Here is a 23,378-nt window from a genome sequence, read left to right on the forward strand (position 1 = left end):
GTGTGCATGTAAACAGATTTATGTTTTTATTCATCAATCAGTTTTCCTTCCATGTATATATTCCTTTATTTTGGAAAAATTGCTTTTATTTGGCCATTATACTGCATTGCTACTCTGTCATATAAAATGGCTGATAGTTAAACATCTTAAATTTAAAATTAAAACTGCTTAGCATGTGAATATTTGAGGTGCATTTCTGTGACCCAGCTATTAAAATGAGGATCTCATGACCTATATAAGCTGAGTGCAAAATAAAAATCCAAGAATATCCAAAGATATCTGTTAATGAATCTTGTTTTAAAAGCTTATGATTAATGTGTGAAACTCTTGCATAGTTAAGTTTAAATGAAGTTGAGATTAATTTTGTAAGATGCTACATTTATTGGTTTTTTTTCCTTGAAGATATGGAAGTCCTAAAAATTTTCATTGATTGCATTATTTGGGAGACAGAATAGTGGGTAATAGAATGTGTGTGGTTGTCGATCACACTATTCTTTGGTATGAGTTTTAAAGATTTTTAGGGGTGCTCAGCTTCCCATTTCTTATAGGATACAGTTTGAACCTCTGAGCACTCTGCCCAGGGCCCACCATAATCTCTGCCTCCTTCATCTCTGATCTCATGTTCTGCTTCCTCCCTCCCTGTATCATGTGTTCCAGAGAGGTTGAAGTACACTGGGTCCCAGTATATGTCCCAGGCTGTTTCTTGCATGGAATGTTCCAGATTTCCCTAACCTCTCATCCTTACCTCTCCACCTGCTGCCTATTTCCCATCATCCTTTTCTTTTCACCCCTCCTCCTCCTCTTCCTTTCTCACCCCATTCCTTGCCTTTCTGAGGGCGTTCAAACGTTTCCCTTCCTGAAGGGATTGATGCCCACACTCCCAGCTTGGAAAATCCTATTATCTTTTTGATCTCAGTTCAAATACCATTTCCTCAGAAATCCCTCTCTTCCACCAAAATCAATTCATTTTGCTTCATTATTTTTTCTCACGATTCTTTTCCTTAATGGTGCTTATCATAATTATAATTTTGTATTTAGGCATATATTTGTTTAATGTTTTTCTCACCCCGCCACTGCATACCTAGCACCTAAAAAGGATCTTGCATAAGTTATTTACTGAATGAATGCATGGATGAATGAATGAATGAGACTAATTCCCAAGAATGGATTTATTCATCTCCCAGGGAGGAAGTATCCTCAGTGCCAGTCTCTATACTTTGCTATGTGTTAGATGTTCAACAGATGACTTGTTTAGCTGAAGTGAATTGCCTTCTTACAAAATTGTTGTTGGATGGATAATAAAACAGCCCACTCATGTTATCAGAGATTCATTTAGTGGGCTAATGAAAGTTACCCCCAAAATGAGATTTTACATGTGATCATTCATTCATTCATCCTACAGATGTGTAAGTAGCAATGTATATTCTTGGTTTGCCTTATACAGAGATGAAAGTTTGCTCACTATTCTCAAGGAGCTTACCATGGAAGCAGGAAAGATAGGCACACGGGCAGTATAGAGCTAATCCAATATGGTGATGTTTGAGTGCGTGTCAAGATAGTATGTGAAAAGGGAGTGATCACTCCTGGAGATGTGAGGAAGAGCTTCAGCAGAATGGCATTCAGGCTCACCCATAACAGATGAATAGAAATATGCTGCGCAGTAAAGTAGGGGAACTTGGAAGTCCGTAAAGCAACAATAGGAATAAGAAACTGGAGGTGTGAAAATAACTGTAAGCTTCTTTTACTTAGTGTATGGTGCAGAATGGGAGGTAATGGGACTGAAGAAGGTAGTTTAGAGGTATATTGTGGAAGGTCTTATAAATCATGTCAGTGAGCCAGAGTTATACCTTTTGGACCATCATACTTTTGGTTTATGCAAATGATAGTGCTGAAGTTCAAAAAGATTAGTGCCATTAAACCTTCCTTAATCCGCTGGGAGCTCATATACCTATTCCCGATATAGTTTACCTGAATTGAAAATAGTTTGTGAAGTAAGATTACCTGTACTATACAGAATTGACTTCTGTCCCTCCCAGTACTTATTACTTCATATTCTTTGGCATAAAAAGCAAAGTTTTAGTATACTTTGAACTGCTTGTGATACCTTTCAGTTCTCAAGCATAATGGAGTTAATGTTTCATTATATATGCTGGATATTGTCTTCTCCAAGGATGTTCTGTAGCAATCCAGTTATGCCTTCATGTTGGATTGACCAGTTTTTTTATTATTTCATTCTCGTATGACCATATAAGAATGCTTTTTAATTCTCTTTTACGAAGTTACTTGTTAATGTCAAATGCTTAGAATTTATAAGTACTGGCATTTATTACTAGCTTTAAACCAAATAAAAGGTGGGAATAGGCAGGGATACATTTCATGGTTTTAGAATTTGGCCTCTGAAGCCAGACTTGGAGAGTTCTAATCCTAAACTTCCACTTACAAGCTGTGTGAACTTGGGCAAGTTCTTTGCTTCTTTCTTCCTCAGCTTCACCATCTGGAAAGTGGGGATAATAGTAATCACCTGCCTCATTTGGTTGTTTTCTGAGCACAGGTACAATGCTGAGTGGCAATGCACCATCGATGGAATGTTGTATTAGGTGCCCAATCAGTGTTGGGCACCTGATGTTAACATTGCCTTCATTATTATTTTTTTTAACATTTATTTATTTTTGAGAGACAAACAAGGACAGAGCTCAAGCTTGGGAGGGGCAGAGAGAGAGGGACACAGAATCTGAAGCAGGCTCTGGGCTTTGAGCTGTCAGCACAGATCCCGACGTAGAGCTCAAACCCAGGAACCGTGAGATCATGACCTGAGCCGCTTAACCGCTTAACCCACTGAGCCACCCAGGCGCCCAGGATTGCCTTTATTATTGATACTTGAGGGTTTTCTTTTGCAAGATATCAGCAGCTTCAGGATTAAACTTCAGGATATCTTTTGCAAGATATCAGCAGCTTCAGGATCAAAATATGCTCTCTCAGCACATCATACTGTGTGATGGGAGGGAGGGTGGCACACAGGACCTTACAGCTGCCTGTTTTCAGGCATTACATAGTTCATCGGTGGTTTAGCAACTTCATTCCAGAGATCAAGACCTTGCCTTTTATCTTCGTAGGTGTTCCCAAAAGTCGACGAGGAGAAATTTGGCAGTTCCTAGCTTTACAATACCGTCTCAGGCACAGATTGCCCAATAAACAACAGCCTCCTGACGTTTCCTATAAGGAACTTTTAAAGCAGCTCACTGCTCAGCAGCATGCCATTCTTGTGGATTTGGGTATGTTTGTCATATTGATTATTGTACAAAAGCAAATGATACGTCCCTTTCCTGAGTATTTTGGGGGGTTTTGCTTGGGGTTTTGTGGTAGTTTGTGTTTTGTTTTGGTTTTGGTGTTGCTAAAGAGGACCAATTGAATTATACAGAGCTGCTGACTTTCCCCTTTCTTGAGGGCAAGTTGACTTCATGTCTGGTTGAAAATACCATAAATGCCTGAATACAAAATGAAGTTTTCATCCCCAGACTTTGCCCCCGAAAAAGGGTGTTATCTTATATTTGAATCATTATAAAGGTCATATTATCAGGGACTTTCAATTCCTGTATTTTGAAAAAGTGACTTTTGTTTGGGTTAGGCATTTATTTTCTCAATCAACACTGGTTTTAAAATAGGATAGAATAGGTTAAAATTTAAACAGGCCTTTGAATATCACTTTAAAAAGCAGCACAATAAATGGTTATGCTGTGGAATCATGAATACATCCCTATAGGATGAAAGGAAAATGAGCTGTCCTAATATTATATGAATGGCTACTTGTGACTGGGGAGAATTTCCAGTGATAGCGTCATAAAGCTATCTTTTTAAAGTCTGTATTTCAAATAACTAATGGAAAGTAAAAAAAGGTATGATTTTTAAAATTACATTGTCTCTAGTTTTTCTCTAATTTATCATTTTATAATATATATTTTATTATTTAAAAATGTCTGATTAATTGGATTAAATATTGTGCATTGGCATTTGACTTTTTTATCTGTATCTCTGAAAGGTGGCATATTTAAAGTGGCCAGATATGTTACTTGAGCCCATTTGGGAAAATAAGGGGTTACCTTATATTTGGGGTCCCCTTATATTAGGGCATATAAAAATCACTGGCCAAAACCTAGTTTTGATCTCTGTTCCTTTTGGATGATAAACAGCTTTTGTTGGGAAAGGACCCAACTCAGTTAGTATTTTTTGATTTAATATTTTTTGTAAAGGGGAATTTTACAGAGAAGCTGAAGACTTCAGTTCTTGTCTGATTCTACCACTAAACTGTGGTTTTAGGCAAATTATTTTGCTTCTGAGACTCAGTCCTTTCATTTAAATGAGGACCTTGAACTAGGCAATCCCTGTGGATCCCCACAGATCTGTGGTTCTGTGACGAGAAATTGATGACCAGACTAGAAATGGGGATGGTTCATTTAGGGCTAATGAAGATATCCGAATAAAGAGAAGGAGATGATGCGATTAGATTATAAGGCAAGGCTGGTCAGAAAAAAAATGAAGCTAGAATTAATGTCTTGGGTAGAGAGTACATTTATAGTTTTCTTCAGCAAAAAATTTAAGTAATAAAGTAAAATGATGATTAAAAAACTGTTTATTTAACTCTACTTGTAGCCATCTGTGTTTCCTCAGTGTGTTCTTGTTATTTTCTCATATGTTCCCCTTGCTCTGCAGAAATTAATCTTATCAGTTCCTGGGGGGAGGAGGGAAACAAGATCACTTTTAAGCATATGTGGTGGAAAACATTTAAAAATCTGGCATTCTTATAAGTTCTCACTGACATGAGTAGTCACTTTGCAAGGAAACTGATCTCCCCTTCATTTTTGGGCATAAGAAAAGTCCCATGCCAGTGTCTACAGCCTGGGTGATGAAGATGGGTGGGTTTCAGTGTTTAGTACCAGCTTTTCAGTGATCCAGAACTGATTTTGTTTGCTTGTTGGGTATCTCTATGGTAATTTTATCCTCAGAGGTGAATTTTAGAGGGGAATTTATTTGAAATCAGCTTGGCCCTTTGCTTTACTTGCTTTTTGGCTATTTTGAAAAAAGAAAAGAGGTCTGTATGGCTCATGGAGGTGGTTTAAGAAACAGAGAGCAAAGGATATTTGAAAAAAAGAAGTATTTCCTGAACAATAGATTGAATATAAAACAAAATGACCTCAAAAAGCTCCTCCAGTGTCATATGACATACAGGAAAAACAGGACTAATTCTGTTTAGGCGCTACTAAGATTTCCTTTTAAATAATGTGATAACTTTGATAGAATTCTGATTTTACTTGGAGGGTAGTCTTTATGTGAACTTGGAATTTGCCTTCATTTATAGCCAGAATAGATTTTGTATTCTGTTTTCCTGGGATCTCTCCTGGACATGTCCATGATTTGTTTGTGAATTTCGTTATTGTTGTTTTCTAGAAAGAAGTGCTATTTTAGCATCAAATGTTTTCTTCACTTTTGTATGTGTAGAGATGGGGTGGTGGTCTGGCAGGTAGGACCTAGGACTTGCTGGAGAGAGAGTTTTAGTTAGATGGGTATTCCACACAGCTCTCACTGGTTCAGAAGAGAATGTTTATTTCCTGGAACTCACTGCATTGCAATTTCACTTTTATCTCCAAAGCTCAGGATATCTCAAAAATATTTCTTTTCTCTTCCTCTGCAGGAAGGACATTTCCTACTCACCCTTATTTTTCAGCACAGCTTGGGGCAGGGCAGCTCTCACTCTTTAACCTCTTGAAAGCCTACTCATTGCTGGACAAAGAAGTGGGTTACTGTCAGGGGATCAGCTTTGTGGCTGGAGTCCTGCTTCTGCACATGAGCGAAGAGCAAGCCTTTGAGATGCTGAAATTCCTCATGTATGACCAGGGCTTCCGCAAACAGTACAGACCTGACATGATGTCGCTGCAGGTGAGGCACATGGGAAGCTGTTACCAGAAATCGTAGCATTAGCCCTCTTCTACATTACAGTTAAGATTTAAAGAAATTTGGGAATGCCTGGGTGGCTCAGTTAAGCGTCTGACTTCGGCTCAGGCCATGATCTTGTGATTCGTGGGTTTGAACCCCAGGTCGGGCTCTGTGCTGACATCTTGGAGCCTGGAGCCTGCTTCAGATTCTGTGTGTGTCTCTCTCTTTACCCCTCCCCCACTCGCACTCTCCCTCTCTCTCTTTCTCTCAAAAATAAATAAACAGTAAAACAAATTTTAGAAAAGACTGAAAGAAATTTGGACCCATTGTCTTGGAATTAGTATAAACGTAGAGGCTTCTTTTGACGTTTTAGTATGTGGGATTTGTACTTTTGCTAAACCTGTAAGAGTAGGACATCTATATGCAGAAAAACTCTTCCATAAAGTTCCTGAAGTGAATAAATGAGCAATTCTAGAAAGGTAGTGGGTACTCAAGTCTCTCTCCCCTAAGTCTGCAAGTGGAAATAGAGAAAGAATCAAGTCTTCTTTATTCGCTTTTCCTCAACCTGTCAATTGAATAGAATCAAATCTTTTTTTTTTTTTAAATCTAAAAATATGTCCTTATTTTACTGTGAGTGCATCAGCGGCACATATCTGTGTCATGTTTCTTCTTGAACTTACCAGGTCTCTCCTCCTTTATCTTTATGTCACATAGGTCCTTCTAGAGGAAAAGGTGCCCAAAGTCAGTGGTAGTTTTCGGTCTGCTTTTCTTAGCATGCACTGAAGAAGCACCATTAAGTTGTTTTAGTCCTTTTAAGCGGGGTACTCACTCCCACTGTGGTCTTCAACCTATTTCGGACTCCCTGTCTACACATTTCTCCTTTCTAGTTAAAATTCCCCTTTCCTTAGTGTATTGGTTTCTAACAAGCAGTTTAAATTTTATCTATAGATATGATATCACCAACCGCCACTACCTTTCAATTTAAAGCTTTTAGTAGTAAAAATATAAAAGAAGACTTTCAAGAGAGGAATGTCAGAGTTCTCCTCCTTTGAAATGAGGTAGGCAAGATCTGTTAGTCATAATATCATGCTGTAGATAAGAAGTGAAATATTTTAAAAATGCTTTTAAAATATATTCTTTTCCTGGTTCCTAAGGATCAGTTTTTACATTTAATATTTTAGTTACCATTCTACAGGCAAAAAAGGACTCGGTTTTCACCTTGTGAATGTTACAGTAAATGGTATTTTCTTGAGAGGATCAATGGAGAGGAAGCGATTCGTTTTCTTAAAAAAATTTTTTTTATCATTTATTCATTTTTGAGTGAGAGAGAGACAGAGTATGAACAGGGGAGGGGCAGAGAGGGAGACACAGAATCTGAAGCAGGTGCCAGGCTCTGAGCTGTCAGCACAGAGCCCGACAGGGGGCTCAAATCCACAAGCTGTGAAATCATGACCTGAGCCGAAGTCAGAGGCTTAACTGACTGAGCCACCCAGGTGCCAAGCACCCCTTCTTTACTTTTTTAAGATGAAATTTTTGCTAGGGAGATAGGGTTTCCCTCTTAACATTGGGTTTTCAGATGTGAGTTCATATAAAGGGACTTTATCAGGATCCATAAATATAGTGACTTGATTCCTAGTTGATGACTATTCACAGGTGTGTTAACATGCCACAAGTCAAATAACGACAATGGAATGTTTTATTTTTTACTTTGTTTCTAAGGTATCTAATACTGGATAGGAAGCATTGGTGCCCTTGTAACGAATTAAGTAGCTCTGATTTCCAGAAATAGGTTTTGATAGCTAATATTAAAAATATTAAAGAATGGAAAGTACCTGTGAGTAGTGTTTGATTTAGGTCCCTAAGTGGAAAGAGAGATGCAGGGGGTGCCTGGGTGGCTCAGTCAGTTGAACTTCTGCCACCTGATTTCCACTCAGGTCATGATTCCAGGGTCGTGGGAACAAGCCCAGCATCAGGCTCTGTGCGGAGTGTGGAGCCTGCTTAGGATTCTCTCTCTCCCTCTCTCTCTCTGTCCCTCTCTCTCTCTCTCCCTCTTCTCTCTTTCTCTCTCCCTGTCTCTGACCTTCTTCCCCGCTTGGGATCTTTCTAATAAATAAATAAGTAAGTAAATAAATAAATGTAGTTCTCAATTTAGAAATGCAGTTGTTTTCAATTTAAAAAAATCATCAGTTTGGTATCATAAGAATTCATGTAAATTGGATTAACACATTTATATGACTTGCAATTGCCAGTAAATATTTTATGTCCATAATTATGACAATGAAGATGTTTCAATCTTTGGCAGCATTTGTAGAACCTGCAAGATTGGGGACCTTATTCCAGGAGAATAGATCTTTTTGCTCTGTAAGTGAGGTACAACACTTTTCCACCTTCGGGAGCAGAAAGTGTTTTTTTATCCAATCAATGTAACTTTCAGAAGTGGAAACAGCAGTGGGCATGGATCACTTGGTAGGATTTCTGGTTACCTGCACAGTGTGAGCGTGGACACTCCAGGTTCTTGGCCTGGGTTCCCTTATCCGCAAAATGAGGGAGTTGAGGTCTCTTTTAACTTTGTCTCCTTACGTTCTGTGGCTGCAGTTTTCTGTGTTGAGTGTAAAAGCATTGTGTCTTTTATCTGACGTCTTTGCTCTCCCCTCTCCCCATCTTCTCTACCCTTCTCATCTCTCTCCACATCTCCCTCCTCGGACTCTAAATCTTCCATTGGAAGAGTTGCCATGTTATCTGTATGGCAGAACTGAAGAATTACTTATTCTTAGCAGATGGCATTTTATTATTAAAGTTTCCTTCAAAGGAAGATTGAATTATGTTTTTATTTGCTTTTATCAGAAGAAATTTAATGTAAATATACCTTGATGGAAGAAATGTTCCGATCTCCTGGTTTAGAATGCAGAAAAGAAAAAGGTTCTTAAAAAATAACGTTGAAGTATTGCTTCTGTGTCACAATCCTAACAGAACAAGAACAGAATGCTTTTGCCAATATGCTTTCTCTCTATCCTGCTAATTAGACTTCTTTGATTTTTGTGCTGCCAAAATACTAATTCTTCTATTGATGGAACATAGGATGTCTAGTTTCTAAATTATAAATGGCCTCAGGGAAATCTATGATTTTTTTCAACATGACTGAGATAATAATCGCATTCTTGTAAACCTTTATGTTTGACTGCAGCTAAGCTCTGTGTTTCATAGCTATGACTTCCTGTGGCTCTTTCTGTCCTTTTTAGTTTGTGTGGGACCTTAGTTTCCACAGATATGTGTTATTGATAAAGATCAAACAAATAATTTTCCGTATTTATATATAGTACTTTGATTTTTAGTTTTGTGCTCTGGAAACAACTGTTGAATTCACAATATAATCGGTTATTTTGATGCGTTTTTATAAAGCTAACTACCTGAGGGTAACATTTTGATGATATTGTCTAGTGAAAGGAGTTGTGCTAGACTTAATAAAATAGCATACACATTTCACACTAAAATGTCAAACGGATATAACTGATCAAGGAACCACTACTCAGGATGTTACTGTGTGGATAAAAATTTAAACACTTCACAAATTTGTTGATTATTTGCTACTGCCTTACCTTTAGATACCACAGACATATGAGTTTAAAGGCTATAATTCTGCCTTTATAATGTTTTTTAAAATACCAATAATAAACCAGTAACTGAATGAAATAATTTCTTCTTTTAATACTAGAGCACTTTTGGCTTTAATCCCCCTTTTCATAAAAAATATGCTGCTGGAATACCTTGGATATTAGAAATCCTATCCCAAACTTCTGCCTCCATAACATTCTAAGCCAGGCAGCATCCTGGCAGCACTCGTTGCCTGGTGGGGTCGAAGCCAGAGCTCCATCGTAACTCAGCTGCTGGGCCCAGCAAACAGAGACAAACTTTGCTTCTGAACTAAATGTAGAGTCTTTAGAATGGAGGCTTTTCTGGAATTGGTCTGAAATTGAAATAGACCTTCCATGAGAGTCCTAAGCCAGGGCAATTCTGATTAAATTCCAAAAGCAGTGCCTTCCTACATGAGGAAAAACAACCATTTCCATGTATGTATGTGATACCAAAAAACATATGATAGAGAAACCTGTGTAGTCATCTCAGATGGACTCTCAGTGACTTGCCTTATGACCTCAGTTAAGTGAACTTAGACTTTAATATCAACTTTAACATAATAAAAATAAAATACTAACTACTTTCATGTATTGAATATGTGTGACTTTGTTATTAAATATTGGGGTAAATAAAATTAAAGTTAGTGTATTTTATGCACAGATAAATGCATAATATTTTATTTTTCTTCTCCAAATTAACTTTAGATTCAAATGTACCAGTTGTCCAGGCTCCTTCATGACTATCACAGAGATCTCTACAATCATCTTGAAGAAAATGAAATCAGCCCCAGTCTTTATGCTGCCCCCTGGTTCCTCACATTGTTTGCCTCTCAGTTTCCACTAGGATTTGTAGCCAGAGTTTTTGGTAAGAGATGCCTATGATCAAATGGTACAATGTTGTTAATCCAAGGAATATCCCTCTCCCCAGTGTGGTGCCTGATTGTTTTATCGTGTGTTATACAGAATAGCAAATTGCTAATGGAATTTAATAAATTTGCCTGGCTCTTTTCTGAGAGTAGTTTGAAATCATATTGGTCTTAAATGAAATTGAAATTAAAGGGAAAGAAGAATTGGATCCTGTATTTGAGTAAAATGTGAAGAAGTTTTTTTTAATCCAAACTAAGGACTTACTATGTATCATTTTCCATATTTTTTATACACATGCTTCTTAGCTCAGTTTTTATTTTTGTTTTTACTTCCCCATTATCTCCTTCAACACTAATTCAAAACAGAGAGAAACATGTTTTCTGGTTGAGTCAACGGACGTAACTTATATCAGTGTGATTTCTAATGACAGTCTGATTTTGTTAATAGGGTAACTGAAACTCCTGTTTTGTTGCTTAAGTGACTCTCCTTCCATGCCAGTGCAGTACTGGCATCAGTCTCTAAGACTGGGTGGCTCAGGGTAACAGCACCAAACATGGCCAGTAAGGCGTGGGGCTAGTTACTGAGTTCCTTCTGCTTCATCACATTGTTAGGCACCAAGAATAAAAAGAGAGTATGACATGGTTCATGCATCTTTTGGGGGCCCTTAAATCCATTCAAAAGTCTTTAGTTATGTTTATCTAATCCATTATTTAAAAAGCAAACAAATAAAAAATAAATAAAAACAACTCTTTATTAGAGGTTTGTTCTTAAAGATGTTTAGGACCTCTGTGACCCCAGAAAGAGCTCCTACAATTTTTACATTCTGCTTATCTTGTATCCGTGGTGATATTTGTAACTTTGCCTTTGCTAAATTGGAGCTCTTTGTCAAATTGTATTTGGCCCAATTGTAGATTATTACCAGTATTAGAAAAAAAATGAGTGAAAATGGAATACAACGAAAATATCAGAGGATATCAAATGGTAAGAAAAATGTTTGGATAAGCTTCAGTTTTGAAGATATATGTGTAATATGTACACATGCATCAGATTACAGTATATAGTTTCTTTCTTATTGGGGGCTGTGGTTTAAAAAGTTAAACAGTGCATTAGTGTAATATGGTCTTTGGACAAAGTGCAGCAAAAGAGAAAAATGAAGATGTGCAGAATCAAATGGTCACCAAATTTCTCTTCTTTATTGAAATACTTGATTGCTTCTCTCCAGTTTAGTTTTTGGGTAGGGGTTGGGTTCCTATTTTTGGGTCTTTTAAAATCCTCTCATTCATTTTATATATATATTCTTCTTAGGATCTATATATTTTTTCTTCTCAGAATAATTTACCAAATCAAAGTGATAAAACAATGTTTGAAAGCATCTCTCTTTGACTTACCCTTGGGAATGTGATATCAGAGCTCAAGAAACAAACCTCCCCAGGTCTTTTTTTTTTTTTTTTTTTGCAATGAAAATATGACTGATGCTGTCAGCTCTGCAGTAGCTGCTCAGTCCTTTTCTTTGAATTTAGTAGAGAATAGACGTAGTCAGGAAAGGGAAAGATGCATGAGCCAAAGTCACAGTTCCCTGTTTTCTAAGGACTCCCTTGCTTATTACATATTACTGATTCCAGAGTGGCAAAGATTGAACCTTTCATATAGAAATATCTGGTACTTTCAAAACTATTGCCTGTTTGTATTTGTTAGGAAGCAGAGTTCAGAGTTAGGGTAGGTTTTCTTTTTTTTTCTTTTTCACTTCTGATTTAGGTTATATATTACTTTTGATTTTTCTTTTAAAGTTTTTTTTTTTAATTTCCTGCTCTAATATAGGTTTAATTGTATGTGGATGGTGCATTTACTTTTTTATTATGGTAATAAGAATTTAAATAGTACTAATTGGTTATGCTGATTTGTTTTTGTAATAGTCTTGGGAAGCAAAATTGAAGTATCAGTTGAATAAACATCTTTAGGCTTACCTAGTCTCCACTAAATTTGCCACTAAAAATTATAAATACATAGGGGCACCTGGGTGGCTCAGTTGGTTAAGCATCCAACTTCAGCTTAGGTCATGATCTCACAGTCCGTGGGTTTGAGCCCCACCTTGGGCTCTGTGCTGACATCTTGGAGCCTGGAGCCTGCTTCAGATTCTGTGTCTCCCTCTCTCTCCGCCCCTCCCCGCTCATGCTCTGTCTGTCTCTCTCTCAAAAATAAACAGACATTTAAAAATAAATAAATAAATAATAAAAATTATAAATACGTAGACAAAGAGATATATAATTAACCTTTTTCTCTGGCCTTATCTGACATTCCTAAAGAAGTAAGAAGAATAGGTAAACATCTGTTTGTTGGTTTCAGTCATATATATTTTTTTAATCTAGGTGATTTTGACCATATTCTTTTGTAGAATATTCCGTGATTCCACTGCATTAAAAACAACACCACCACAAGAAACACAACAATCCATTAACACAAAGAGTGTACTTTTTACAATAGTGGATGCATAATTTTGATCATGAAAATCGTATGTCTTTTTTTTTAGATATTATTTTTCTTCAGGGAACTGAAGTTATATTTAAGGTTGCGCTTAGTCTGCTGAGCAGCCAGGAGACACTTATAATGGAATGTGAGAACTTTGAAAGTATTGTCGAGTTTCTTAAAACCACGCTACCTGATATGAATACATCTGAAATGGAAAAAATTATTACCCAGGTATGATTAAAATGATAAAGGCAAGATATAAGATCATTCAGCAGTTTCTCTACTAAATATATATTAAAAATGCTTTAGTATAAAGACTTAGATTTGCTTGATAGATTTTTTTTTTATTTCATCAGATTTATTTTATTTGGAAGTGAGATTATTGTGAAGTTTCTACATTGTGAAACTGCCTGTGTGGCTATGCACAGGAAAAGTGGTTCAGTGCTACATAAGAAGTGTTTGGTGAATCTCAATTTAGACCAATGGTAAGACTGAAGACAGAGCTGACACAGTTAGGAAGACTGACTAAATAAATAAGTAAATAAATAAAATAAAAATGAGACTTACTTAAATATATAAGGAGTACATGGGGGTGCCTGGGTGGCTCAGTTGGTTGAGCATCCTGCTCTTGATTTTGGCTCAGGTCATGATCTTGCAGTCGTGAGATCGAGCCCCATGTAGGGCTCTGCACTGGGCATGGGGTCTGCTTGGGATTCTTTCTCTCCCTCTTCCTCAGCCCCTCACCCCCTTTCTTTCTCGAAAAAAAAAAAAAAAGTAAGATGTATAAGGAGTACATGTGGCAAGAGCCTAGGCTTTGGAATTAGTATTGGACTTACGTCAGCCTCTAGCTTTTTTATTAGTTGGTGGGCTTGTACACATCTCCCTAATCTTCTGAACCCTAGTATTCTTACTTCTCAAATAGGTCAATACTGATCTGAGAGGTTTTACGAAGCTTAAATGAGACTTCATGTATTAATTAGGGTCCCTTGCAGGAAACGGTCTTTAATGATTCAAACAAAGCTACCAACTTACAGAGGTTTCGGCAGGGTTAAGAGAACCAAGTATGGCTGTCCAGGTGCTCAGGAGCTAGTGACAGAGGGAAGCTGTTGATATTCTGGTGTTGAGGGGGCAGAGGAAGGATCTAATAGTGTTTTTAGGCCCAGTAAGTGCTGGAACTATGCAGGAGGAGTTTCTGGAGCTTTTGTACTTTTGGTGAGCCAGGCAAGGAAGCAGCAAGGAAGAAATACAACCTCTCCTCCTCTTTCTGATTTCCTGTAGCTGCTCTCCTGGGCCATACCCAACCAGAAGCAAGCAGAAAAGGAGGTGTGAAAGGGAGATGCAGGTCCCAAGGGTCTTTCTCCCAGGTCCAGCAGAATAGATGAGGGCAGAGAATTGGATCTGGGAAGCAAATGGAGAGTAATCAGCACACCATGTATCTAGTCCTGGCTCTTCACAGGGACTAGGTTAAGTGGTAGTTGTATATTGATGTTACTCAGATGGCATGACCAAGCTTCAGATTTGTAGATAAAGCAGTAATGCTTTATGAGTATTGATAAAGTTTACCACTTTCCTAGAGGCACTTGGGATGGCCAATAAAAGGGTTTAGAGCAAGAGAAAGGGAGTTTGACATCTTGTTCTTGTGCCCTGCCACCTACTAGCTCTGTCACATTGGGCAAATTACAACCTCTCTTTTTCCATACCAATAAATATAGATCCATGCTATCATTTTTAATGGTTGTGCAACAGTCCCTTGTGTCCATGATTTCCCACTAGGTAGGGAAAAACTGATACTTGTTTGAGAGGGATGACCAGGTTGTCTAGACAACCCATTTAAATTCTAATATTTGAGTATCTCTGATCATGGTAGGATAAATAAATCAGGTTTGTTGTGGTTTCTTTTCTCCCCACAGTGTTAGTGTAGACACCATTGCTTAAATGGCAGCTGCTGCCTCCCTTCCCTTGCAAGTTTAGACTAAGGAGCCATTACCCATCCACTGACTTCTAAGCAAACTGTCTTGCTGTGGGGTGGCGATATGGGAGAGCAGAGGCAGCCCCGATTAAACCCTACAGCTCTGTGCAGTGCTCAGGGAATGCAATTATGAAGATTCTCTGTGTGGTAGAATATGAGATGCATAGAGGCCTACAAGGATTAGCAAATGGATGAAGACATTTAGTGTAAGACCTGTCTACCCCATTCACAAGTAACTAGAAGTATTTTTGGTTTCTTTATTATAGAAATACCCTATGCAATTTTGCATAGATTATCTCTAACAGAGGTAAGAATCAGCAAAGATTATCTCTCACATAGGTAAGAATTACCCAGTAACTAATGTTGTATCTGGTATGCTACATTTTTGGAGAGTAACTGGATTATGTATATTTTAGTTGCAAAACACCCTTAAACATTAACTTATTCTATCGTCTTGGCCTCATTATGAGAATGTTTCAATTGTGTAGAAATAATCCATTTGTCATTATATAGACAGTCATATCTGTTTTTCTTCCTTTTGATATGCCATATTATTCTTCATTAGTAAGCACTTGGAAATCTATGTGAAGTACCCCAGATACACAGACTGTATTTTGGTATCCATACTAAAAGCCAGATGAACCCATTGTGTTTTCATGGCAGGTTTTTGAGATGGACATTTCTAAACAGTTACATGCATATGAGGTGGAATACCACGTGCTGCAGGATGAGCTTCAGGAATCCTCATACGCCTGTGAGGATAGTGAACCTTTGGAAAAGCTGGAGAGGGCCAATAACCAACTGAAAAGACAAAACATGGACCTCCTAGAAAAGTTGCAGGTAAGGATATAAAGATTTGATCAAAAAAGCACTTGACTGCCTCCTCCATGCACAGAACGATATACCAGGAATGGCAGAGATGTGACATAGAGTGAACCATTGCTGACAGAGGGTCTGTGTGGCAGACTGCGTCCAAGTGTTCTGGGGGCTACAGATGCCCATATAAACTTCAAAATCACTTGGGAGAGAAATTTTACACTCACAAAATATTAAATGACAATTCTAGGCAGAATCTGGTTAAATACCTATAGGGTGTTGCACCTATTTGGCTACATTCAGGGGAGGAGGGGTTGAATATGGGGAATTGGGAGAGCTCTGGAGGCCTTGGGGCTTGAGCTGGACCTGAGGGATTGGTGGGAGAAATGAATGGGGGGGTTGGTATGAATGAGGAAGACGGGGCAGAGCAGCAGAGTAATCTTGGGGTCTAAGGTTTATGTGCGGGAGAGATGGGATGAATGTGATGGAGGCAGAACTGTAGATAACTTTCAGTGTCAAACAGAGGAGCATGGTTTTAATCCTGCTGAGAAGGAAATCTCTCAGGGTTTTTGAACTGTACTTTCAAAAGATCAGTGTGGAAACCTTGATGAGGACACATTTGAATGGGGAGAGAAGGTGTGGAGATCAGCTAGAAATCATTTGCAGAAATGATTTGCAGTGGAAATTGTCTAGAGTAAAACTCAGTGAAATGGAAAGAAAAGGAAGCATTTTCAAGAGAATTGAATGAAAACATGTAACACATAGTCCCTGCCATCAAGTTTACAATTATTTGGGAATATAAAATACTATATATGTATTTATAAATGTATATTTACAAATGCAATAAGCAAGTTAGTATAAACTAATATTCTGCACCTGTAACTTGTATGATAAGTGCTGTATAGCCAAGCCCTGAGGGGCAGGGTTTGAGAGTGATTGGTGGAGGGGAGGTTAGAAGGAGAACCTTCTGAGGGGTGGGGGAAAATGTGTTCAGAGTTGGAGCTTAAGCGTCTCATGGCTCCTTGGTTTCTGTTTACCCCCCATTTTCCAGAATGACACCTGTCCCCAAACTAGAGACCACTAAAACTCTGTTTCTATATGTGAGTCCCCTGACAAGAATGACTAGGAGAGAAAGCCTTAGAAATGAGGGATCTCTTGGCTGTCTGGGTGGTGCAGTCAGTTAAGCATCCAACTTCAGCTCAGGTCATGATCTCGCAGTTCATGGGTTCGAGCCCCATGTTGGACTCTGTGCTGACAGCTCAGAGCCTGGAGCCTGCTTCAGATTCTGTATCCTCCTCTCTCTTTCTGCCCTTCCTCTGCTTGCTCTGTGTCTCTCTTTATCTCAAAATTAACATTAAAATTTTTTTAAAAATGAGGAGTCTCTAGAGTAATTGCTCCAAGAATAGGAACACTGACTTCGTTCACTTCATCTTCCATTAGCCTCTGCCTACAGAAAATTATATGCCTATTCAAAGAAAGAGACAACATTGTCTACTTTAAAAAAGAAAATATTATTACTCGATGCTTCAATGGTGATTAATTGAGCACTTCCTTATTAGGGAAAGTGGGTTTGGACCCATTTTATAATGACTTTTAAAAAAAAAGTTTATTTATTTATTTTGAGAGAGTGCACATGTGCGAGTGGGGGAAGGGCAGAAGGAGAAAGAGAATCCCAAGCAGGCTCTGTGCTGTCAGTATGGAGCCTGATGCAGGGCTCCATCCCGTACAGTGAGACCATGATTTGAGCCAAAATCCAGAGTCAGATGCTTAAATGGCTGAGCCACCCAGACATCCCTATAATGACTTTTATTAATGGTTACAGACTTTTTCTTTTTTTCTTTTTTTGATGTTTATTTATTTTTGAGAGGGGGGGAGAGAGAGAGAGAGAGAGAGAGAGAGAGAGCATGAGCAGGGGAGGGGCAGAGAGAGAGTGAGTCACAGAATCTGAACCAGGCTCCAGGCTCTGAGCTGTCAGCACAGAACCCTACATGGGGCTTGAACTCACGATCCACAAGATGATTACCTAAGCTGAAACTGGATGCTCAACCAACTGAGTCACCCAGGTGGTGCTCCACAGACTTTCTCATTGACAGTTAAATATCATTATCCCGTCTTGGTTCCCAAGTTAGGTGGGAACCCCTGACACCAATTGAAACTGATAGGATCCAAAGTATGTGTTTAGAAAACCCTATATTTCTAGTCAGAGGGTGAAAAGCCTCTTTTAGCACCTCCAGGAAGCATCAGGAATCTCCTTTTTCTCCTTCATCCAGATCCCACTCACTCCAGTGGCCCTGCCACTGTAGGATGCTGATTTAATACTGCATTTTGGTGTATTCAGTGAAATGAGATGTATTTTGTTGGTACTACAGTTTTATTTTAGAGCAATTGAAAAATATCCATTTCATGAAGGGTTTCAAAGTATTTGTTTCACATACTATTTTATTCATTAAGTAATATGATATGATTGGTTAATACATGTAAGGTCGGGATGCTGGTCTGATGAGGAACCAGAGTCTTCAGATTTTTGATTTGGAAGAATTTGCATTGTTTTTCCTTTCCCCCAAACAGTTAGCCCATGCTAAAATCCAGACCTTGGAATCCAATCTGGAAAACCTTTTGACCAGAGAGACCAAAATGAAGTCTTTAATCCGGACTCTGGAACAAGAGAAAATGGCTTATCAAAAGACAGTGGAGCAGATCCGGAAGCTGCTGCCCACCGATGCGCTCGCCAATTGTGAATTTCTGCTGAGGGACCTCAACTGCAACCCTAACAACAAAGCCAAGACAGGAAACAAGCCATAACTGAAGAAGTGCCCTCTCAGCAGAACATGCTCTCAGAACGGAGAGGAAGGGAAGAGTCTGTGTGCTGCTGGCCCAGCGCTGGACACCAGAGCTGACAGAACCACTTGAGTCTGGTGCTGCACCCGTGTCCTAGCTGGTGGACCTCGGTCTTACTAGAGTACGCCAATCCTAAGCCATTGTACATATGTAGACTGGTTTTTTCTGTTGTTGTTGTTGACTATGTACATATATATAAAATGGACACAAACAGTTCATGCTTTCAGATCAAAAGAGTAGATGTATATTTAGTGAATTTTTTTAAATCAGAACTTCATGAAACCCCCACCAAAGGGAAGTTAAAATGAAATTCCCCTTGGACATATGTGAAATCATTTTGTCTTTGTAGTGAAACAAAGCTTAGAGCATCTTTGTATATTGAAATATACTTGAAAAAAATGAATGTATTTTTTTCTCCAAAGAGCAGCATGTTTCACTCAGTGGTGGAGAGGTAGAAACATTTGTGTAACTTTATGTATATCTGTCTTAAAATCTACTGACATTATGTATATCTGATTGCCAATCATGCTCCTATGGATTTTTCAGGAAGGTGGGGGCCTTCCTCCCCTGCCAGCTTTGTGCCAACTAGCATGTTGTGTCTACATGCATTTTGAGTCAGGCGAGGCATTACTTTGGATGTGTGTTAAGGAGAAAGCAAGACATCATAGTGGAGTCTACCCACCCAGCTCAAGGTGAAAAAGAATGTTGCTAGTTTTCTAGCAAATTAGACCAGCATTATTACTCAAACTAAAAATATCAGGCTTCCAAAATTTAATTTAGGACCTAAATTGTCTAGATCAACTTTCTACTTTTTTAATTTAAATTACTGCTTATAGTTGTGAATGGACTCCCTTTTACTTGGTGCCACAATTGGTGACAAGGATTTGGCATTTTCCCACAAATGGGAACTCCTAATTTAGTTCTCTCTACCTGCAGTGAAAGATATGGAAATGCGATTATAATTGGTTTTCTAAAGATAATATGCTGTATTGACACATTTTTTTTTAGCATTTATTTATTTTTTGAGACAGAGAGAGACAGAGCATGAACGGGGGAGGGTCAGAGAGAGGGAGACACAGAATCCGAAACAGGCTCCAGGCTCTGAGCTGTCAGCACAGAGCCCGACGCGGGGCTCGAACTCACGGACCGCGAGATCATGACCTGAGCCAAAGTCGGCCGCTTAACCGATTGAGCCACCCAGGAGCCCGTATATTGACACATTTTTTATTGTTGTTGCCAACGGACAGAATCTAATCTCTTGATCATCTTTCCCTTGTATGTGACAGTTTGGGGGAATTGTGAAATGTTTGAGAATAAACTGTTGAAAGCCACTGGAGAGAAGTGACAAGTGGCACCAGGCCCTTTCTAAGATCTACAATTCTGCATTTGAACTCCCAGCTTCCTCAGGCTACAGCTTAATAGAGGACATTCATGCATGTTGGGTATATGGAAGGAAAGTAATTTTCAGAGCACACCTGCAGTTCTCCATTTGAGATGAGTCTATGATAGTGCCTCTGAAAGTTGATGCAGCATTTTTGCCTCTCCAAACAATATTTATCATCACTGCTTTTTGCAGTACTTATCACAGGTGGATTATCTAGGATAATTTTCTTCAGAGGGGTTTTTTTTATACACAAGCTACAGTATATTATAGAGTAGAGAAAGAGCAAAGCTCTCGAGGTTTGGGAAAACCTTGAAGAGCAGATGATAAACATCTGAACCCCCTGCCTTTACACCATTACTTAGTATAAATGTAATGATTCCTGTTACAGATCAGCATGCCCTCTAATCCAGGCAGTTTTTCTAAAAAAGAAAATAAAGTCTTATTAGGAAAGTTAACACAGTTTCTAGTTTTAGGAAATGTTGATTCTAGGTACCCTATTAAGTTGGGGTTTTCAGCTGATTTGTTTCTTGGATTCCCCCAAATTTCTCTATTTGTAGGTGAGGTTTTTCCTGTGAGGAATAGGACAGATATCATCTAGTTACTGTCTGGTGATGGAAATTACCTTATGTGTGTTATATACAGGTGGTAGCCAAAGAATCTTTAAATTGGGAAAAGAAACTTTTCCTTTCAGTTCAAAGTTAATTTTACTCTGGATACTCAGAGTGTCATGAGTTGTATTATGTATGGTGTTCAGAGATTTAGGTGTCTTGGATACAGTATTTTTTCCGAAAATGAACTTTCTTTTTCTTTTGTGATTTTTTAAATGTTGCACCAGTTATGCTTTATGTATTGTTACATCTTCATCCGGTTAATGTAATGTCTAGTTCATTTCCAATAAATACATTGCTACAGTTTCCTTGGCTTATTGGTTTTACCTTTGTTTGTAGTAGGAAAGATGATACTCTTGGTTAGATTTCTTTACAAAATCTGTATAGGCTGGATTATTGCTACTTAAAATTGGTTCCATGATAATTCTTTTCAGACAACAGGGCGCCTGGGTGGCTCAGTTGGTTAAGCATCTGACTTTGGCTCAGGTCATGATCTCATGGTTCGGGAGTTCGAGTCCAGCACCGGGTGAGCTCCAGCCCTGCATCGGATGAGCTCAAGGCCCACTTCAGGTGAGCATGAGCCCTGCTTTGGGTGAGCACGAGCCTTGCATGAAGTGAACACGAGCCCCACTTCAGGTGAGCCCCGCTTCTCTCTCTCTCTGCCCCTCATAGAATTCCCTCTCTCTCTCTCTCCGCGCCCCCGCTTGCTCACTCTCTCCCCCTCTCTCTCGATTAAAAAAAAAAGAATCAGATAACAAAGGTAATTTATAGAAATATTTATGAAAGTCCATTGTTGGTTACCAATTTTCAACCTCTTTCCCAAAGAAGCCTTTTCTTGAAGAATATAAAAAGAAAAAGACAACCACATTGACAGATTTGCATTCTACCCCTTTTGTTTTCTATGCTCTCTCACAGATAGCAAGGGAGAGAATGAGGATAAGAAAATACAATTTTTTAAAAATTGGATTAGCTTCCAAATAATTAAGAATACTTATTGATGGATATGATTTGAATGTGGTCACATATAATATATATCTTCAGAATATTCTCAAGTATGTTTGTAATCCAGTACAAAGGACACTGGATCTTCTTGTTAACTTTAGGACTAAAATTTTTAGATGTCTTGGATTATTGTAGCCAACTCTTTGAGTGTCCTGTAGGCTTACATAGTACGGTCTCTTATTGTCCATGTTCACTTACCCATTTTATTTTATTTTATTTTATTTTTTTTTTTTGGTGCCAATTTTAAATACAGTTTTATTTAAGACATTGCATTTTCCACTTAACAATACAGTGCTTATAAAGTGCAATGTTGTATTTCCTTTCCTTGTGCACATATTCCATATTCAAGTATCAAGAATGCCCAGTTTTATTAACTATAGCAGCTCAACTTCACTGCCATGGAATTTGCTACAAATTTGGGTCCTTCAAATGTTTTGTGTGGAACAATGCTAGACCTATGCTCAGGTTGGCTTAATCAACCTCTTCAATGGTGGGCCCGGAGGAGGCACCACCAGAGGGGGGAGCTCCACCACCAGGGAAGCCTCCAGGCATTCCTCCAGGCATGCCTCCTGCACTCTGGTACAGCTTCGTAATGATGGGATTGCAGACCTTCTCCAGCTCTTTCTGCTGATGCTCGAATTCTTCTTTTTCTGCAGTCTGGTTCTTATCCAGCCAGTTGATGATCTCATTACACTTGTCCAGAATCTTCTGTTTGTCCTCATCGTTGATTTTACCCTGAAGCTTTTCATCTTCGACAGTTGCTTTCATATTGAATGCGTAAGATTCAAGGGAATTCTTGGAGGACACCTTGTCTCGCTGCTTCTCATCTTCAGCTTTGTACTTCTCAGCTTCCTCACTTACCCATTTTATAATCATTTCATCAATTTGTTTTCACTGTGCTAGATTAGGAAATCTGTCATCTGAAGGATTTAGTTCTCTACCACAATATGTCACCCATATTAGCTGTGATATATTGAAAAAGCACTAGATTTAAGGTGAGAAGTTTTAGATCTGTGTCTTGGTTCTGACACTTCTATTTATTCATTTAATAAATAGTTTCTGTAAGCCAAGCTAGATGCTGAGTATTCAGAGGTGGAGAAGATACAGCCCTTGCCCTTGATGTGCTTGCAGTCTAGTGGCAAGGGGACTCATTGAGATGAGAATCATTTCAATCAGCCTGGACAGGAGTGACCAGCAGCATCGGGAGCATGGGGTAAGTGTTGCTTGACCTGAGTCTAGAAGAGCCAGGCATAGGTGACTAGTTTGTGTTACACAAGAGATGAATGAGAAAGGATGGTGTATTTCTCAAATCACAACACATTCCTCTTTTTTTAAAGTTTATTTTGAGAGAGAGGGAGAAAAAGAGCATGGGGGTGGGGGAGAGAGAGAATCCCAAGTAGGCTCTGTGTTGCCACAGCCTTTTCCCCAATCCATGTTTTGTCTCAGATATCCTGGTAATCTCCATCAACACTGCATAGCACAATTGGTGGCATGAAAGAACAGAGTCAGTGTTGATCCTCCTTGATAAAAACAATATAAAACAATAAAAAAAAAGTTTGGTTTGAACTAAACATTTTATTTACTATCCTATGGGTAAGGTCTATAAATGTCAATACCTGGGCATTCCAATGAGGTATCTCCTAAAACCTCATAAAAAGGGAAACATGAGATTCTTTAAACAGAAATCAAAATCTTTACTCTGTGATCTAATCAAATATATTTGCATAGCTAAAGTTAGGTTAATCAGAAGAGAATTAATTAGTCTTGGAAAGATAGGAGAAAAACAACGAGGCAATTTTGGTAGGTTCAGTGGAGGGAACCCTACCCAAGACCCTGGCAAGCCTGTCCTCATTGTTAAAATGAATACA

General features: G+C 38.6%; 2 protein-coding genes across 8 annotated transcripts in view; one reads left to right on the top strand and one right to left on the bottom strand.

The window, feature by feature from the left end:
* TBC1D4 (TBC1 domain family member 4) overlaps positions 1-20,814 on the top strand; it is a 188,504-nt gene extending 167,690 nt beyond the window's left edge. For all 7 annotated transcript variants that reach the window (XM_053898034.1, XM_053898059.1, XM_053898149.1 and 4 more), the window contains 6 exons: positions 3,114-3,272; positions 5,687-5,931; positions 10,266-10,425; positions 12,955-13,124; positions 15,526-15,702; positions 18,247-20,814. In XM_053898034.1, coding sequence (XP_053754009.1) covers positions 3,114-3,272; positions 5,687-5,931; positions 10,266-10,425; positions 12,955-13,124; positions 15,526-15,702; positions 18,247-18,480 — 1,145 coding nt within the window. In that variant the 3' untranslated portion in view covers positions 18,481-20,814. The remainder of the gene's footprint in view (positions 1-3,113; positions 3,273-5,686; positions 5,932-10,265; positions 10,426-12,954; positions 13,125-15,525; positions 15,703-18,246) is intronic.
* Positions 20,815-21,748: 934 nt separating this feature from the next.
* Positions 21,749-22,386, bottom strand: LOC128776989 (heat shock cognate 71 kDa protein-like). Its single transcript, XM_053902010.1, has one exon. The coding sequence runs from the start codon at positions 22,384-22,386 to the stop codon at positions 21,982-21,984; it is 405 nt and encodes a 134-aa protein (XP_053757985.1). The 3' UTR covers positions 21,749-21,981.
* Between the last annotated feature and the right edge of the window lie 992 nt (positions 22,387-23,378).

Source organism: Panthera pardus, unplaced genomic scaffold (genome assembly GCF_024362965.1).
Source record: "Panthera pardus isolate Hobbes unplaced genomic scaffold, ASM2436296v1 HiC_scaffold_1, whole genome shotgun sequence".
Classification (NCBI taxonomy): domain Eukaryota; kingdom Metazoa; phylum Chordata; class Mammalia; order Carnivora; family Felidae; genus Panthera; species Panthera pardus.

Bases quoted from the DNA above. Each gene is read 5' to 3' on its own strand.
- LOC128776989 (XM_053902010.1), bottom strand. From the start codon at position 22,386: ATGATTATAAAATGGGTAAGTGAGGAAGCTGAGAAGTACAAAGCTGAA.